General features: G+C 47.9%; 1 protein-coding gene across 4 annotated transcripts in view; it reads left to right on the top strand.

The window, feature by feature from the left end:
• The window catches only part of PFKFB3 (6-phosphofructo-2-kinase/fructose-2,6-biphosphatase 3), a 38,111-nt gene extending 36,421 nt beyond the window's left edge, over nucleotides 1-1,690 (top strand). For 3 of the 4 annotated variants that reach the window (XM_084283268.1, XM_084283267.1, XM_084283266.1), the window contains one exon: nucleotides 1,268-1,690. In XM_084283268.1, coding sequence (XP_084139394.1) covers nucleotides 1,268-1,274 — 7 coding nt within the window. In that variant the 3' untranslated portion in view covers nucleotides 1,275-1,690. Of the gene's footprint in view, nucleotides 1-299 lie in introns of all 4 variants that reach the window. The other variant, XM_084283269.1, reaches the window with a different exon arrangement.
• Nucleotides 1,691-19,650: the final 17,960 nt, after the last annotated feature.

Here is a 19,650-nt window from a genome sequence, read left to right as displayed (position 1 = left end):
TTTCCCAGTTTGTGCTGCTTGGAGGCACTTGGCAGTGGGTGCTTTGTTGCATTGACCATCACCAGTGGGGGCTTGTCCCCATCCAGAAGAACAAGGGGACAACTGGAGAGACCAGGAATACAGCTGCATGCCTCCTGACTGTGGGGTTGAGCTGGTTTGGGTTTGCAGGACTAACTGCTGTGATGATTTCTTCTCCTTTTGCTTGGTTTGTGATCCAAAGTGCACTTTGTAACGACAACCCGATTAAAAGTCTCTCCTATCCCCTCCCTTCTTCTTCCCTTCACTTTTCATGCTTAAAGACGACCCGTTTGTCACTTTCTCAAAGTTTTCTCTTTACTAATATTTCCAAGGTAAATGGCTGTTGGGTGCATGTGGCTTTTCCTAACCCTCACCCTGTCTCCTTAGATAATGCAGACCAGCTTGTCCCACTCTACCTCTCGTAGCCTGGCCACAGTTGTTGGTGCTTGTAAGAGGCAGCTTAGGTAGTAAGAGATTAAAAATGCTGAGAAACCTTTCTAGCTGTTTTCTAGTCCCTTTCCCTCTGACCTTTTTGTGTAGTTCTGTGAATTGGGAAATGTCTTTGTGGTGGTGGTCAACTCTTTGGGTGTCTCCTGGTGGATGCTCTCCTCTGGGGGCTGATGTTTTGCTGGGTGTCTCTGGGTTTGTGGTGTATGTTCCTGACACAGTGGTGGCAGCAGGGCTGTGCTCGAAGCAGCTCTGGTGCCTGCAGGATGTCATGGGTGAGCGTTGCTCCAGCCTTTCCACTACTGGTGGTGGCTGGTGGCCACGTCAACTCCTTGGCACTGTCGCTGCTCTGTCCTGAGCTGCCTTTTTGGGGCAGTGCTGAGGATGAGCAAACAGTGGCCTCCGCCCAGCAGGTTGGGGGGATGCTGCCCAGCCCCAAGGGAAGCTGGAGAAATGCCTAAGAGGGCTCCTGGAAGGGTTGTTGTGTCCTGTCTCCGTGTCTTGCATGGACCAAAGAGTGGCTCCAGGTGTAGCTTGGTTTTTAGGGGTATCTTTGCCGGCTTCTCACCCTGCAGATAATAAAGCTGAGGGATGCAGGTAGTGAGTTGGTGCACCTCTTCCCCACCCTTCTCCTTGGGTGGATGGTGTCCTTTCCTTTCGTGGTGGATGCTCTTGTAGTGCCCTGTGTTGTGGCTTTGTTACTGCCTCTGTCCCCTTCTCGATGTGCACATAGAAGACGCTGGCTGGGGTGAGGTCTGGTCCCAGCGTCACCCCAACCGTGCTCCTTCCCCTCTTGTTGCAGAACATGAACAACTCACAGAAGCCCTCGTGACTCCGTCAGCGCTGTCGCAAGGCCACCAGCGACGCCAGCTCCCATCCCATCGTCATTTCTTGAAGCTTGCTTATTAAACCGGTCTCCTCCGTTTGCGGTGAGGTCGACCCTCGGCTGTTTCTATCCACGCCCGTTCATCTGCAAACTGCTCTGCCGAAGGGGGGAGAGAGGCGGGAGAGCGAAGGAGAGGAGGGAGACAAGCTCCCGGGTTCACCAGGTCTCCAGGCTTGCAGCATTGCTCTCCTCTCCGGCGTCCTGCTAGAGCATAGCAAGCTGTAAAGTGCTTCTAGCGCGCAGGCTAGAGTTTAATTTTCCTTTGTAAGCAGTTTTGATCTCCTTTTGTATAGCTGATTGGTACCCATCCATCTTGGGGTGGAGTGTATATATGTGAATGGTGCGGGGTTAGCAGAGAAATGGGGGGAAGAGGGGTGGGGGGATTTTGTTTTTATTATTATTATTACTAATTATTTGGCAAGGAAGCCCCTAACGCGCTGTGCTGAGGTCCTTGACCCGCACTAGCTACAGCCCGCCACATACCTCGTTGAGGTGCACAAGAGCTGCTGGTTTTAACCAAAAAAATAATAATAACAAAAAAAATATATAGAAAACCCCACATGTCAACAGATATACCTTGAAGGGGTTTGCAGAGAATATAAATCTGCTGCTGAAACTGGCCGTGAGCTGCTTGTAGCATAGAGGGGGAACCACACTGATGCTGGCTTGGGCAGACCCCAGCCCTTAGGGCTGCTCCGAGTTCTGGTGTGTTTTGATTTTTTTGGCAAGGGGACTGAGTGCCAGTTGAGGTGATGTGCTGGTAATTGGCCTCCTCTTTCCTCTGGCTCGAAGGAAGGAGACGTAGGGGGTGATAATCCCTGCAGTGCTGCAGGAGGTAGGTGGCTGGGCTGAGCTGGACGTGTTTTGCAGGCCTGCAGGTCTCTTGGATGGAGGTGGTTGGAGGTCTGGCCAGCTCCCAGGAGTCCCTGTGTGTCTGCAAAAAGCCACGAGAAGAGACTCTTTTTTTTTTTTTTTTTTAATTTAATCTATATACATGCACACGTGTGTGTGTGGGTATATGTGTATATATAGAAACCGCTTGGTTTTTGCACTTTATTTGTGGCAGGAGCTAACTATTTTATTTCTTTTATTATTTTTTTTTAAGCTGTGCCTCTAAATGGGGGAAGCCTGAATACAGGCAACTTTTTTTTTTTTTTTTCATCCTTTTGCGTGCTGGGAAGCTGGGACTACATAAAAGCAGTAGTTATGGCTTCTGAGGTGTGCGTGTGTGCATGTGTGCAGGGGAAAATGGGGCAAAGTCCTGGCTTGGGTTCCTTCAGCCCTTCAAACCACCTTCCTGGTGGTTTGAGATACAAGAACCCTTCTTGGCAGCCCAGCCTAGGCTGCGAGCCAGCAGTTAGAAAGGACGATTTAACCACTACTGCTTTGTGCAAATATCTGTGGTTCCCTGCCCCGTCCTACGTATTGCATTTTCTTCATCCCTGTCTTGTGCTTTTTCCCCTGCACGAGTGAGCTGGAGGCATGAGGTGAAGGTGGTCAAGTTGTCCTTCATCCCCTTTTTTGGGGGGGACTGGAGATGGGCAGCCCTTTGGTTTTACCGCTCCTTTGGCTTCCTCCTCTCCCCTGGGTAGGAAAAAACATCCCTGCAGACAGGAGCTGAGAGGTGTAGGGGAAAGTGATTTTCTTTTTTACTTTTTGATAATATATATATTTTTTTGAGGTGGGGGGTGGTCTGTTTGCCCTTTGGGAAAAGGCAAACCGCTGTGCCTAGCACTTCAGTCTCATGCAGCAAAAAACGTGTTGCATGGGCTCAACAGTGGGATGGGGCTGGGACCGTGCTCGGTCCCTATCTGACCCCAGGAGCCCGTCCTGGCGGTGCCCTGCCTGCGTGTGTGTGTCCATACATGTATATTCCTGTACAGATGAAACAAAAACACTTCCCCCCCCCCCTTTTTTTTTTTTAAACTGCATTAAAGCAGAGTCCTGTACGCACGTTGGGTTGACGCCTGCCCTTTTGGTTTCCCTGACTTTGAGAGACGAGTGCCTGAGGAGGGTGTCTCGCTGGCCCTTGTAGCCTGTTTCCTGGGGAGTTATCTTTCTCCTCCTGCTACCAAAAGATAAGCTGGCAAACGCAAACATGACGTCTGGCTGCCCCTGATCAATCCTGTAAGCGTGTAATTCTGCAGATGTTCTGGCATGTATTTGTGTGCGTGTACGTATATAAATTTATATATAAAATCTGGAGAAAAAGAACACCCTTAAACTATTTCTTCTTCTGGAAATACTAAAAGTCTTAGTCCCACAAAAAGATAAAACCTGGTCTGGTTATTTTTTTTTTGACGTCTTTTTTTTTTTTTTTTTTTTACCCCCATCAAGAGGGAGCAGCAGAGTGGTCCTCTCTTGCTTGGGGGTAGGTGGCAGGACAGTGTCACCCCTGTCCCATTGAGTTTTGGCTAACAGAGCCAGGGCCAGGCAGGGATACTGCAGCCAAGGAGGGTGGCCAGAGGGGACTTGTCGAACCACACCAATAGTTTTCCCCCCGCCCCTTTTTTTTTTTGTTTTGTTTTCCTTTGTGATACTTGAATTTATTTTTTTTATTATTTTTTTGATAGCGAAACGCATTTTATTTATTTAATGTATACTGCAGAGCTTGGAGAGAAGGGTAGTTACTTGGGATTTTTTTTTTGTGTGTGTACTATGTTAACTGTTCTGTATATACATCTGGAATAATTGCCTGATACAAAGCTGTGCCAGCTTAAAAACAGGGTATGCCTTTCAGAAATTTGTATATTTTGCAGTTGCTGGACCAATAAAATATCTTGTTGAAAAATGGATGACTGGCTCTTCCCTTGCTTTGGAATTATGCCCTCGGGCACCTCCCCTGCAGCGTGGGGGCCCTGAGGGTGACCACGTGCATTGCCATCCTGCCTTGCACATATGGGGACTGCTTTGGCCCTGTGTCCTATAAACCTCTCAGCCCCTCAGCAGGTTTTATAAGGGTCAATGGAGAGAAACCATTTGGATCCCAGGGCCTGGCCCTTTTATTCTAGCCCCATCCCCGCAATTTTGTGTCTCCTGTTATGGTTAATGAAGAGACCCTAAATTCCACCTGTAATAATGTTTCATCCAGCCAAGTGCCAACACTATTTAGGGCAAGTGCATGTGCCTCAAGCCCTATCCACTGCATCCCTCATTTCTATAAGAGGGAGTCCAAGGTTATGTGCAGAGCTATACTCTGCCTGAGTCTTTGCCTTAGCTTAGCCATTTATTCAAACCTGGTGCGATTCTTGAAACCAAATACCTGCTCAAAATGATTTGGAGCTGCCCTGTGAGGTCATGGCTGCCTTTGTCCCCAAGGCAGGAGAGCATTAGATGTCACCTGGCAGTGAACCTGTCAAATTCCATGTAAAGAGAATTTTTGTGTGTGCGTGTATGTTTTATTTATTTTTTTTCCTGGCTTCAAAGCAGAAGTGGCACAGGAGTCTCAGGGAGTGGTGTAATTTGGATCTGATGCTCTGGAGCGCATTTGGGTTGATCTTTCCTGTGTGGTCAAAAGCTCGATGTCCTCAAGCAGCTGTGCTTCTGATGGCCTGTCTGGGGATGAAAGAGCAGAAAAACCACCTGTATGTGCAGGCCACGGGGTAGCTGGCTAGTGATAGGTAACCAACTGCAACCCCTGATCTCATCTTCCCTGGGGTTTTGGAGTAGGAGGAGCCTTTTTGGACCAAGCCTTGCTGTGACATGCAGGGACTGTCTGCCTTCTGCCCTTGGCCCCATTGTTCTGTAGGATTTTAAGCTTGATTAAGACAGCTGCAAAACTTTTTCCTAGGTATAAGTGCAGATAGGGGAAGTGCTGATGCTCATCCTTGCAAACAGCCAAGTGGCGCGGTGCACCCGTGCTCGCCAGGAAAGCCAGAAACCACACAGCCCTTTTTATTTTGCATCTCCAGCAACCTCCTGGCCTCCCCAGCCAAGCAAGGACAAAATGTTTGTGCTTTATTTCAGGGCAGGGAGCGTGGCCTTGCACCCACCATATGCACAGACCGAAGGCTGCAGCAGGCTGAGGTTGCATGTAGACACAACAGCAGCGCTGCTCCCCGCATCCCTGGGCAGGCAGGGGTTTTTGGAAGCCACAATAACCTTGTCCTTGCAGGGAGAGAAAGCTTTTGCCTCCTGGGCAGCATTTCTAAGGCTCTCCTGCAAGAAAACGTGCCCCACAAAAAACCTTTGCTCCTTATTCAACATGCAGGGGCAGGATGGGGATTGTGTCACACCATCTGTGCCGGGGCAAGGGGACACCGTTCAGAGCCATCCCCGCAGCATCCTTTTGTTTTATTTATTTATTTTTTTGCACGACACATTTTGCACCATGGCAGACGTTCCTTGAGGCAGGGCGGATTTAAAGGTCACTCCTGACAGCGGGAACATTGCCCTGCTCGCAGCCGCGTCCTTGTCATTTCGCCGGGTTCTGTTTTCATTAAATTAAATAAATAAACCCCAAGCTCGCTGCCAGCAAGCAAGCCTGGAGAACTTGTGATTGCCATTAAAAAAAAAAAAAAAAAAAGAAGAAGAAGAGCAGTCACGCTGGCTGACTCAGCTCTGATTGATGGCTCAGGAATGCGTCTGATACGTGCGAGGGATTAAATAAACTGTGGGCAAACCTACACAATGCAGCATGCTGTATGCAACGCAGCCGGCACCCCGCTCGCCTGCCTGCGGCTGGGGAGTGCCTGCCGCCGCGTCATGGGATCTGGGGGGGGTCGTTTTTATTTTCCACTGCAAGAAAAAAAAATAAAAAGGATTTTTTTCCTTGCTTTGCAAGGAAGCTGTTTGCTGATTGAGGGTTTTAATAGGGATTGTTTAGCTTTGCAACAGTTCCAGGGAGCTAACTGCAGGTGTGCGTGTTTTCTATGATGGGATGGGATGGGATACAATGGGATACAATGGGGTGGAATGGGATGGGGGCAGCTCTGGGCTTGTCTTCTCAATCTCCCCAATCTTTGGGTGTGATGCAGCCCATCCCATGTGCAACTGGGCTCAGTGTGGGTCCAGGGAGTGCGAGCTCATTCCTGGCACCCCAATAAAACCCTTTGCTCATGGCTCCCACTGGTGACCCCAAGCTCTTTTCCTCCCACCTCCTTCTCCCTTCCAAGACATGAAAATAAATTGGAAGCCCAAAAACCTGGAAGAAAACCAACCCCTCCTGTATCTGCAGGAATGGGATTGGCAATGCCTGGTGGTAAACCCAGCTGGGGCAGGAGAAGGCCAGGTGGATGGAGGCACAGCAGTGAAGAAGGGTTTATCTGTAGTGATGCTCACCCATGCCCATCAGGGGGTCTCCAGACTATCCTTGCCTTGGCTTTGCACCAGCCACTGTCCTACTGGTAATAAATTGGAGAACCTACCTGCTCTATCCACAAATCCTACAGACACTGAGTGTTTTTTGAAAACCTCTCTGAATTTAAAGGTCAAATAAAAAAGGATAAAAGTGAAAGAGAAAAAAACTCCTATTGCATGGTGCCCTCCTGGTCCATGTCTCACCCCATGGGAGCAGCCATCAGAGGTGCTCGGAAACCTTTCTGGCCTTCCAGTGACAGATGCTTTGTGACAACCCCTTGCAGCTTCCTGAACAAATACATAGTTTTTTTTTTTTTTTTTTTTCAGGTGATGGGGTCAAAAGGAGAAACCAGATTGTGTCATTTCCCTAGCCATGTTCTTTTCCTTTCTAATCTCTTCCTCTTGGGGTCTGACCTGTTGGCCATGGATGATCCAGCCTCCATTCTACACAGCCACAGCAGGACCCGGGGGACACCTTAAAGGTTTGGTCCCTTGGGTCCTGCTGGGAGTATTTCTGGGAAGGAGATGGGTAGAAAAAGAGAATTGAAACCAAATCTAATTGTCAGCAATGCTAGAAGAAATTGCATCGCGTGGATGGGGAAACAGCAGTGAGAGCAATGCTGAAATGGTTGGCATTGCCCTGAAATTCTTGCTCAGTGCCTGTGTTCACAAATTTGGCTTCTGTTTTGTGTCCACCCATTAAGTGCCCTGCTGTGTCTCTGTCCAAACTGACCCTTTTTTTTATTTATTTTATTTATTTATTTATTTATTTTCATGGGCGAGTAGTTACAGAGCAGCTGCCCCAAGCATCCTTATTGGAAGGAACCTGAAACTCTTTAGGGCTCAGTCCACCTCTCTCTGCAGAACAACACCTTAGGCTTCTCCTGACATAGGAACACCCACTTTGGTGAAACATCACTGTGATGGGGTCAGAACCAGCTCTCCATTTTATTTTTTCCTGAGAAACAGGAACCAAAACTGCCCCCACCAAAAAAGGGAATAATGTTTTGAGTGTTTTGTATTCAAAAACGGGATAGGTTTGTCTTGGGGCTACAGTGGTGCCCTGTGTGGACCTAAAACCCCATCTGATGGATTGAAGGAGGCATTTTTTGGCTACATCTGAATTTCACTAACTACAAATGTGGATGAACTCCCTGTTAGAAAGAGTCAACACAACACAAACTTCTGCTGATATCTGGTTGCTCCTCAACACCGGGGGTTGGACTTAGGGCTTTTCCGTGCTAGGTGGTCCCAAGTGGTGCACGGGGAACCTATTCCTACCCAGAACCAATGGTGTCTACACACATAACACAAAAGAAAAACAGTTTCTGTCATACTGAGTGCTGCCAAGCCTCAAATCTCCTGGCAGGCTCTCCCCTCATGATCCAACACAATCCCTTGAGGAGCCAGCAGCTCCAAGCCAACCAACGATGCGCTAAATGCCTCAAGAGGTCTCCTCCAGTGTTATCTTCCATGATCCTAAGGAAAAACTAATCAGCAGCATGATAAGAACGTGACAAGAGGGTGATTGAGTCTGGTGAGCCTCATGGCAAGGCTGACAAAAACCCAGCTGATGCATCTGGTCACCCAACCAGTTGGCAAAGAGGAACGATCGTTCCCTGCTGGTCTAAGAAGACTTGGAGGTGTTCCTCAGCTACGGAGCGAGCATGATCTGAAGGGATTGTGATGAGACAAGGTCTGAAACCACCCAGGCTTTGTGAAATGCTTCTCTCCAGTACAAGGTGCAGGCTCTTGGATTGCACCCATGTCAACTCATGTCAGACACGGCAGACGTTACTTGGCTTTTATTGCCTCTACAGGTATCTCGGTGCTCTTTGCACTCACATCCTCGCTGGCAAAGATTTGTACCAACGGGTGGGTGGCCTGATGTGGAAGTGGATGGCAGCTGAGGCTGTGACCAAAAAGCACGGCTGAATGGGAGCTATGAAGAGAAGCAGTAATTAAGACCTAACAACTAATTACCATTGCGGAGGGCGGCTCGAGAAGGAGCACAGCCCCAAATCCAGATATTTCTAGCTGCAGCTCAAACCCCACAATTAAGCCGTGATTTTGGTCATTATGAGGAGGTATTTCCAGAGCTGGCTCTTGCCTTCTGCTGCCTTTATCCACCAAAACAACTGACTCAGCATCAACAAAAAGAAAACCCAGCATTTTGATAAATGTCATCCAAACCAGACTGGAGAGCGTTGCACTGCATTGGATGCTTTCACCAAAGCTGGATGCCAACCTGTGGGCAGAGCTGCCTTTTCTTGAAGGCAGGAGAAGGCTTTTTGGATAGCAGAGGATGTGTTGGTTTAGGGAAAGCTAGGGGTACCTAAAAATACTGATGTCCTCCCAGGAAAGCAGGAGTCCCATGATATGGCAGCATGGAGAAGCAAGTGTCACTGTGCATTTCTCTGGATCTTGGTCCATCTCTAGCCACCCGTTACTCCAGGCATCAGTTTAGGAGGGGAAGAAGGGAGGGGAAAAATGTCTCATACAGCTCCCTGGTCACCCCGTTCACTCTGCACTGCAAGCACACCATCCTTGGAGGGACCCTACAGGCAAATCACACCATTGACCTAGTTTTTGGGGTGGTGGTACAAGTGTTAATAGCTTATTTCCTTCCTGTCTCTCCCACTGGTGATGCTGCAGGGACTGTGGCTTACTCTGGCTGTTCCAGGGCTGCTTCTTCACCTTCCGGCCAGGATTAATGTCACTCACTCCAACGGGTGCCGCCACCCTCGCAGGCACCCTGACTCACCCGCTCGTCCTTCTGCCCAGTCTTGATTCATCTGTGACAAGTGGCAGACGTGCTCTCCTGCCATGCATCCACCTTGCTCCTTCTGACTGCCCTGCTCCCTCCATGTGCCAGGCATTTGCCCCTTCTCACTCTGTATTTTTGGTGCAGTGTAGGCATCCCCCGAGCTTGTCTTCCTTGAACAGCATCCCTTTTATCCTTTGACAGACTACAGGTATCTCTTTAATTAACACATCCCATAATTGCTCAACCAGCAGCAGCTCCCCCTGCCCAGCTTCTGCCGTGCGGGTACCAGGGTGAGACATCAGGTTTTTGTGGCTGCACTGGTGGCTTTAACCTCCTGGAGAAAAGGAGAGAAAAGGAACCTTGGGGCTGTCCCCAGGGCAGGTTCCAGGAGCAGGAGGTTGCCTTTTCCATCTGAGATGCACCCAGCTGATGTACCCATCAGAATCATCGCCACAAAATCCCAACCCATTTCCAGCCAGCACCTGGATTTATGTTTTTAATATTTTCTCACAGCTTTTCCTGGGAGGGAACCATCTCTTTGGGTGCATTCTCATCGAAATTTTTGCACTGTCACAGCCCCCATCCGTGTGAATGAGCTGGTCGGACTCCATCCCTCCATTTACAAGCTACTTGGAGGATGGAAGTTGTTTTCTTATTTGTCTATAAATTACCCAGCAGGGACAAGCTGCTCTATAAATAAGGGATAATAAAGTAATAATGCACTAATATTCACCATAATTAATTTTTAAGAATGACTAGGATGCCTTTCCATGCTTGCTAAACCAGAGCGCAGGCCTGTAGTGAGTATTCCTGAGCTCAGACATGGTACAGGAGCTAATTTTGAGCCTCTTCTTCTGGCATGTTTTCCCCTGACTAGCTCTGTTGAACAAAGGTGAGAAATGTAGGTCTGCATATATCATAAAGTCATTTGTAAGAATCAGCAAACACTGGAAATAAGATTGAATTAAGTCAGCAGGATTGCAATAAAAGGGCTTCAGGACTCCTAAACTTGGGTGAAAACCAACCTTTCAGTTTGAGATTTTGTCTTAAAAATGTAAATAAAAATAAAAATATCTGCCTGTCCAAATGGGATGGAAACCAATAGTTTTAAAATTTCCAAAGCTCCTTTCCACTTATTGAAAAAAAGATATCCTTGTCCCCTGACAGCAATGGCAAGGGGAGAGGTCCCAAGTGGATCCCTGTGCATTGGAGCAGCCTCCAACAACCCTCGCTCTGCAGAGACGATCTGGAAAATGGGCAAAACTCTTCTTGTGGTCCTCCATCCATTGAGCTGAAGACATTTGGAACAAACTAGTGGCCTATTTTTGTCAAAACATTGCTTTGTTTGGAAATACCGTGCTGGATAAATTTATGTTAATGCTGGGGGATAAAGAAGCAATAGTTATAGAGTGGGGGACCACTCTTTGTTGCTCCTGGAAGAGGAAACGAGGGTTTCATTGCTCTTATCTCAGGTGGGGCTGGTCACACGCCTTACCCACACAACAGGTCACCTGCAGGCCCCTCCTGGGAGAGCCAGCAGAAAGCAGCTCCGGGCTGAGGAATGCAGATAGGATTCAGCCCCGTGTCTCCAGCGTCTTGCTATCTCCTCTTGAAATGCTCTTGGAAACCACGTGAGACGGATGGCCACCAGACAGGCTGAAAGGGTTGGGAGGAGTGAGCTCAAACAGAAAGCCCACCCGTGTGTCTGCGGTGGGCTTAGTGCAGGTATTAATTACATTCCTATCTGCTAAGCTGATCTGAGCATGTCTGCGGCCGGCCGCTTTCTCCTTGCAAAGCCGCCGCTGCCTGCACGGCTGCTCTGAGGACCAGCAAGGACAGCACAGGGCGATTAAGGGCTGTGAGGATGTCAGGCAGCCCGGGAAGGCTCTTTACGAAGCTGATTTGTCCACGAGGAGGCTGACTCAGCAGCGACGTGAGGGTTAGGAGAAGGCAGGTGATCGCACGCCTGCCACGGGGCGAGAGCACACGCGTGCTCGGCCGCTGGGATTTAGCTGGTGGGCTGCCACTGGCATGTGTCTGAGCCCACAAAGTGAGTTTTTCAGCTTCTTTGGGAGGCTTTATTTTTGTTTTCTGCATAGATGCAACAAGGGAATACAACTCTCCGGTATTTCCCAGTGGCAGTGCAAGCAGTGCGTTGCACAATGTTTCCCTATCTGGTTGTGCCAGTGGGTTTATCTGCTGTTCTGGGAAGGAGGATTGGGCTTCCTGGCTTGTCCTCCGTGGCACTGCAGGGGTTTTTGCAAAGTGTGATGTTTGCTAGGAGCAGGCAGGACCCCACACAGGCGTAATGCCCAGGCCATTCCTTGACTGCGTGATAATAGGAGCTCTCTTGTCTGTGCATCCCTTGCAGGTTATGGATCAACATCAGTGTAAAAAGAAGCACAAGCAATATCTAATAATGACATTCTGCCCTGGAAGTCGATATTTAAAGTGCTAATGAGCACAAGCAAATTGGCCACCTACTTCAAAAGGGGTTGTGTTTGCCCCTGGTGCAAATGTCAGATGAAATACCGAGCAGCTGTTACATCCCTCCATTGTTTTGAATGGGTGATTCGAGATAAACACCTGCGGGACCCATTGTTGCAAGTGCTCTGAGTCCAGTTTTGTGGGAGGGTGCTCAAAGCCAGGCCGCGTGGGAAGTCTCAAGCAAATAGTGCACAAATGCCAGAGGTCAAGACACCTCTGTGTGAATAAACATTTGCTGCGAGGGCTTAGGAATAAATGTGCCGAAAGAAATAGGCCTAAGAGATATTGCAGAATCAGGATTTGTCTCCTCCATTGAATTGGATACATTTTGCATCTCATTAACTGCTCCCCAGCTGCTCTTGGTTATCATCACCTCTGCTTGTAGCAGATGAGACAATGCACAGTACTGAGGCTTTCGTTGCAAAACAGATATATTCCAGGGTGGAAATCCAGTAGCATCTGCTTTCAAGTAATTAAGCAAGGAACCAAAGCAAATATGCACAAAGAGCAAATGAAATCATTGAGATTGGTCATGCCTGCAGAAAATAAAACTGTCAAGGAGCCTGTTTCTTATGCTGGCTAGGATTATTTATAGCTGCGCTGTCTGCAGGAGCTCGCCTGAGCAGGAATGGAGCAGAGCAGAGGCTGTGGGAGAAGTCAGCTCCTTTTAAACAGGGCTGGGAGTGCAGGCAAAGCCAGACAGGATTCTTCTGGGCGAGCTTCTTTCCATCAGAAAAGGCTGGTTAGTCAAAAATTGAAGCTTTCTGCAGGAACATGCCAGGCCGTGTTTATATTGGCAAAACAATCAGGGTCAGGGCAAGGGCTGCTCAAACTCTGTGACAGCTGCACTGGAGAAGCCTGGGCACTGCTGGGCAAGGAGCAGACCAGGGCGTGATGCACACCGTGGTCATGCCACAAGTGGGCAAATCCCAGAGCTCAGAGCAAAACTCAGTCCCAATGCGTCCCAAATGTTTGCATGTGGAAGGCAGGAGGAGTGGGCTTTTGAGGGGCAGAAGATGGTTTTGGAGCACATTGTCTCTGGTTTGCCAGGAGGACAGGTGAGTGGCACTGCTCCTCACTTGCCTTTTGGGACATCTCCATGGTGCACCCCTCTGATGGAGGGCATCACCCTATGGAGCAGATATGGAAGGAGATGGTCGCATCCTGCTCAGGTTTCCTCCCAAAGCAGTGACGGGGACATGCCCTGGGAGGGATTTCAGCGAGATGCTCAATGTGGTCACCACCTGGGTTCCACCCTGCTCCTCACCCACAGTGCCCTCCTTCCTCCTCTATGGGGACAGCCAGGTGAGATGTGCAGCTGCTGCTCCTTGTGCCCCAGAAAGCACATCTTGAGCAGCAGCTTGCTCTTGCTTGAGGTCCAAAATGGTGCAGTGGGGTGCAGATAAACATCTCTTCTGTCCCTACCTCTGTGACCACCTCCTTGCAGCTGCAAGGCATGGCAGGAGGTGTTGGGCTGCTGAAGGTCCCCCATTGTGCTGGGCTCTATGTGTGCAAATCATCCCAAAATGGGTTGGTCTCCTGATCGATGGAAAAGTTGTATAATTATGATTATTTTTACTATTGCTATTATTACTGATACTATTGTAGTTATTATTATAGTTGCTATTATTGTGTTACTACTATTAATATTGCTATTGCTATTACTATTACTATGACTTACTATCACTATTACTATCACTACTACTATCACTATTACTATGCCTGGGAGTGTCACATGCTCACGACCTCAGGAGGTCAGAGAGAGATGCAGGTGGCACAGTGGATTCAGTAATAGCTCTCCAGGAGCCCAAAGCCTTTTTGTGGTTTCTTTTTGTCCAGGAAACATCTGGGAGAAGGAGTGGCAGATCGTCACCTTCCTTATTGCCAGGATTCCCAGGCAGGCTTCACTGATCCCTGGAGGGATCGGTCTTTCTTTGCATATAAATTCCTGGTGTAGCCTCTAGCAAGAGTCACAGATCTAGCAGATGGTGGGCTGGTGGAGCCACAAAACACAAGGGAAATTGGATGTTTACTCCATCCTTAACTTCTTGATGTTGTGTTTAGTAGTGCTGATGCTTTGATTTACAACCTGTGCCTTGCCTGGCACATGCTGCCCCTGGCAAAAATTTGCAGCTTCTCTTGCAGCTGGCAACCATTGTTTAATTATTGCACTGCCTAATTCTCCACCCGGATGGAGAAAAGTTTGCAGCAGCCCTGCTAAGCAACAAGGCTGGTTGACTTCAAATGGGATTTGCCTATCCATTTATAATGAAGCCTGTAGAAAACATGTGGGGTTGACGTCTCCCCTGAATAAGAAAGTCTGGAGGCTTTGCATACAGCAGCACTTAAAGCCGTGGGTAGTGATGGCTCTCCACCAGTAAATGCAGTCCTCTCACATGCGGTGAGTGGAAGAAGTGACTGAGATTTACATCTTCGCCTGGTTGCTGGAAGCAGCACAGCTGCTCAAAACGAAAGGGCAGAGCTGCGGCCGCGAGCAGGGGGGAGGAAGGGGAGGAGGGGAAGGACGTGACCATGTGTTGCAGAGACTCATTTCCAGTAATTGGTGTGCTCTGCATGGCTTAGGCAAAACCCATGTCTAATTTATGGCTAGGCAGATTTTGGGTAGCTCTCCTATTGCTTGGTCACAGGTCTTAAAGTCTCCTTTTTTTTTTTTATTTTTTTATTTGTTTCCTTTTTGTTGTTGTTGTTGCCCTGGCAGAGACAACCATCCATCAACGCTGATTTTATGATGCTTCTCTACATGTAATCTCCTGGTGAAAGGGTTTCTGCCAGTTAATTCCCTTGAATTGCCAGCCTGGCAGAATTGATGTCTTGCCCCTGGACCTACGTTTAGCTCTACCACTGTTACACTTGAAAAAAAATTGAGAGAAGTGGTCCAGGTGCTTTGGGTTAGCTGCCATGGTGCTCCTGGCATGGCACCTTCTGTCTTTGTTTCAGAGATGCTGAACACCATGACTTCACCAAAACCTCTAAGGACTTTGGAAACTCAGGTCCTCAAGTCAGAAAATTGCAGGTGAGTCCAATTAAGTCCTGAGGGCAGTGCCTAGAGGCTGACCAAGATGCAACTGTTGTGGCACGGAGCCGTGCATGGACATGGAGCTGTACATAGGTCCTCGCTGTGCTGAATTAACAATCCAGAAGGTTTTGTACAGAGCCCAGAATTAACAATCCAGAAGGTTTCATGCAGAGCCCAGAGGCTGTGCACTGAGAAGGCAGCGTGGGAGGGAAGGGAGATGGGGAACCAAACCATGCCCATCCTTTAGGTGCATAAATACGGCGAGCTCCTTGCCAGCTAGTGTTTGCTTTACAGAACGTGTTGAGAGCAGTGTTCATTACTTATGCAAAGCCGCATGGTTATGAAAATAAAGTGTCAGATAAAACCAAAATAGCCTGTTATAAGGTCCACACCAAAAAAAAAAAAAAAAAAAAGGATTTAGAGATCTGCAAAACCGCCTTCTGCTTGGAGCACTCAGCTGGGAGAAATGGCATCATCCAGGACTGTGCATCACGTCCTATCTGATCACCCACACAATGCACCAGCTCGTTGTCTCCTCCTTCTCTTGCTCAAGGGATGTTTTGACTCCAGCACTGAGCAAAGAGAAAGGCTTATGTGACCTAAATCAGGTTCTGCTTCTGCTCACATCCCTCCAGCTTGAGTAAACAGCAGTGGATGTGACTGAGTGCACATATGGTACCTCGTCAACGCCTCTTCTCTGCTTCAGGTTGTCTTCTCCCTTCCCCAGAGGTGAGTTTGACTCATTCTGTATTTAGAGAGATGCCTCCCCTTTCCCCACACTGCTCATTAATCTTCCCCAATCAGCCAGTCCCCATCCCATCCCTGCACCCTTGATAGTTACAGAGCAGCTTTGTCCAGCACGCCCCTACCTCCCAAACCAAACCCCTCCAGAGGGCTGGGAAAGGTCTGGGGAAAAACCCCAGAGAGTGCCAGAACAAATACAAAAAAGGCTCACTTGATCAGCCTGAGTGCCAGCCCCACCCTGGGGTGTGGGATAAACACTGGCAAGTATTTGTTCATCACCACTCAGCATACAAATATTTGTTTCTCTTTGTCTCATGGACACACTCACATCGACGCTGCATGCCAGACACCTTCCTTCCCAAAGAACCTGGGCTCACTTCTGTCTGCAGAGGCAGGGCAGGAAGGATATCCTGCCTGCAAGGTTTTTATAAATATGCTAGAATATCTAGCAATTTGATGTCCACATGCACAAGAATGTTTTTTTTTGGATATCTGGACCTCCACTCAAATGCTCTTCTGGATCACTCATCCATCCATCCATTTATCCTCATGCATGCACAAATTTTTACATATATTTGTGTGTATGTGTGCATATGCATTTACATATATACATATATACATATATAAATATATCCACCCACATTCACCCAGGTATGAATCCGTTGCTGGAAGTGATAGTCTGGATGCATTGGCATTAATATTGCATACATCTGATGTCTGCAGAAATGAATACGTGGCACATGATGCCATTTTTATTTTTGCATGCACATCTTTTCTCAGTCTGCTTCGTTACAAACATGTCAATATAGAGATGCACTTAACACCAGTATGCTCTTTTATGAGAATGGGGTTGAATAAACATAAAATCCTTGATATCTCCACCAGAGCAAACAACAGTAGAACCATTTAGTTAAAACTGTATACCAATTTTATTTGGTTGAATCAATATGAATCTAAGTGTGCCTCAATGATCTGATCGTTCTGATGTAGCTACCAAGAAAAGAATTAAATGTCCTTGTATGACTCAAGAGGAAAAGTTCCTGATTGACTCCCATGGCCACTAATGCACTTCATCCACTGGTAGGTTGAATTAAGCCACGGGGAAAATGTGAAGGTGTGGCACCTGGGAGAAAAGCTTTCCTTAATGGTGAGCACACATGACATGTAATAACTACCCTTTGATCTGTCCCAGCTTTATGGATATTAAGGGAAATGTCTGTGGGGCAAGTGAGTTCGAAATGTTGACTGTGGTGATAAGATAAGGGTGTTTAGCGAGAAGCTTAATTTCCTGCCTAAAATGGTCATGATGACCTGCGATGTGATGAATAGCTGATGGGCTGCAAGAGGTCAGGGAATGGGCCCCAGGGAAAGGTTTTTTTGGAATGTCTTCGAGGATATTAAAGGGAGGGGAGCCCTCATCCAACCTGAGTGTTTTATTGAGCCAGGATTTTTTTTTTTTTTTTTCAGAAGTGATCCTTAGGGTGATTCTCTGTTGCCCTGGTGAGTCTCAGGGAGTGAATTTGAACTCAGAGACGTGTTAAGGACAGCTTGGAGATTTTGTTCTGACCCAGCTCTGTCTGCCCCTTAAACCCACAGGTAATTAAGGAGGTGTTTTATCCTTATCAGTGACAATCTGCTTTTATAGTCTTTATGGCAGCAATTTTCTAAAAGGACACAAACCTGCATGGAGATGCTCCGCTGCAGCACCTGCAACATGTTTCAGCACCCACATTGCAGTTTAAGTTCGAGACAAAGGTGGGCGATGCCTGGCTCACAGTGCAAGCAGTGGGTGTGATGCTCTCTTTAGGCACAGGCAATAAAAAAGTCCTTGTACCATCGATACCACTGACTGGATGGGGAGCTCAGGCAGCTCTGGAGAGCATCAGATCTGCTCTGCCCTCTGTGTTTTTAGGATGGATAGAAGGCAAGACCTGTGTTAGTCATGCCAGAAAGTGGTTCACTATGACACATGATGCACCTGCAGTCATCCCTCCACCGCTCATAGACGTGGGCGCCTCTAAGTGTGCTTTTCTGCCACAGATGCACCTAGCTGGCACTGGAATGACACAAATTTGCACTTTCCACCTAGGAAACCCATGTAATCCCAAAGCCAAGGCAACACAGGGTATGGCACTGTGCCATAACACATGTACATCCCCTGCTGTGTAACACACCAAGCGAGTACTTTCTTCTCCTTTTGCCCTGAAACCAGGAAGAACAGGCAGAGAAGTCCGGGAGGTCAAGGTCAATTTTATTTTATTTTATTTTATTCATTTCAATCAGATACATTGAGTTCCATAGAAGATACAACATGTTCTATCAGATAAGAGAAGGTATGATGGTTCCTGACCTGAAATCTCACGGTACAGGCTGTCACAAGTTCCCAGCAGCCTCGTGGTAACAGTGGCAGACAGTGGCTTGGAGCTGACTTGCAGCACTTTGGTAATTGGAGACACACCTGTGAAGCTATAAACCTAATTGCATCTCAGGAGATTACTGACATCAGGGAAAAGAAAGACATCCACTGCTCCGCCACCGTGCAGAACCCTCCGAATAGACTGGTGGCAAAGTGATGGAGAAGGCATTGCACATGGCTGATGTCCAGAAATGGGGTCCTTCTATGGTCTGTCGCTTGCTGCCGTTTTTATACTCCCTGCTAGACCCAGTAACTGTCACCTGCAGTGTGCAACCCCCCTTCTGAGAAGAGTTTCTCTGAGCTCAGCATAAGCCAGCTCCTGCTCTGCACGATCCCAAAGTGACCCAAGTTGCAGTGGCTGCGTTTTCCCGTGTCAGTCTGTGGTGCTTTCTCTGTTGGAAACGAACGGAGGGGGAGAAAGCTTCTCGGGAAGCCCTGCAAGGTGGCTGTGGGTCGTCTGAGGGTCCTTGGTTTGCTCCAAGGTCTTCAGCGCCATCTACTGCCACGCTAAGCCTTGGCTCCCTTGTCATCCCTGCAGGAACGGGTTTAGGGGAGACTTTTAGACGCACAGGATAGGGATAGTAACGACCATTGCCCTGCAGATCCTATGGGCTGAGTGCAAATTTTAAAATGTATTGATGTATGGAAACAAAACGTGGTTCATATAAAAGGCAAGAAAAAGCAAATACTTGAGGAGTTTCATCTGGCATTGAGCAAAAGCTGGGAAAAAAACTGCTATGGTGCTGTTCCCTCTGGTCTGTTTCTGGCTCTAGGATGTTCTCCACTATCATGTTCTCTGCTGTCAGCATAAGCTTATAAAGTGAAGGTTGAGTAGACCTTTCGGTGGAGGTCAGAGGGAAGCAGAGTGGTTATCACTTTAGGTTTATTGGCTCGTCTGACATCAGGTCTGAAACATTCCTTGCATTAAGCAGCGAAGTAGCGTTAGACGAACACGTGATGGGATAGGTGTGGCTGAAGCAATATACGTCTCTACGTCATGTTCTAATCTCAATCACCTTGAAGCAAGTTGTCTGGAATCTGTGAAGTCACGTTGAATTTACAGCACTTGTAATTAGCTCAGAACTTGGTTCAGCGCGTTCTTTCTGGGGAGAAGAACATAGAAGTTCAACAGCTCTGCCAGGACTATGAAAGATCTAATCTGTGGATCAGGATAGTAAATCATCTGTAATGTGCCTCAGGATTTCATCGATATGATAACAGCTTTGATGACCAGGTGCAGAAACCATCTCTTTAGCCATTTGGGAGCTGGTGTCATGTTAAAGCATTTTGTGAGCCAAGCTCCTCCCCTTCATTCTCCAGTGGTAGTAATGGTAGGAGATGCACTTGCTCCTCTTTTCTCCCTGCAAGAACCTGGTAAATAACTTTCCAAAGTACAGACCCAATACCAAGTCCATTCAGCTTTGAATCTTCTGTAGATGAACCCAAAGGGCCATGCAGAAGCTTCAGCATTTTCTAGTCTCAGTACTCCATGCTGTAGGCAAGGGGGAATGAGCACCATGATGTGGAAGCATTTTGCACCATCTGTAAAT

Source organism: Netta rufina (assembly GCF_964035555.1).
Source record: "Netta rufina genome assembly, chromosome: 1".
In the NCBI taxonomy this organism is placed as follows: domain Eukaryota; kingdom Metazoa; phylum Chordata; class Aves; order Anseriformes; family Anatidae; genus Netta; species Netta rufina.
Note: the sequence above shows the minus strand (reverse complement) of the source record. Positions and strands in the feature narration are given on the sequence as shown.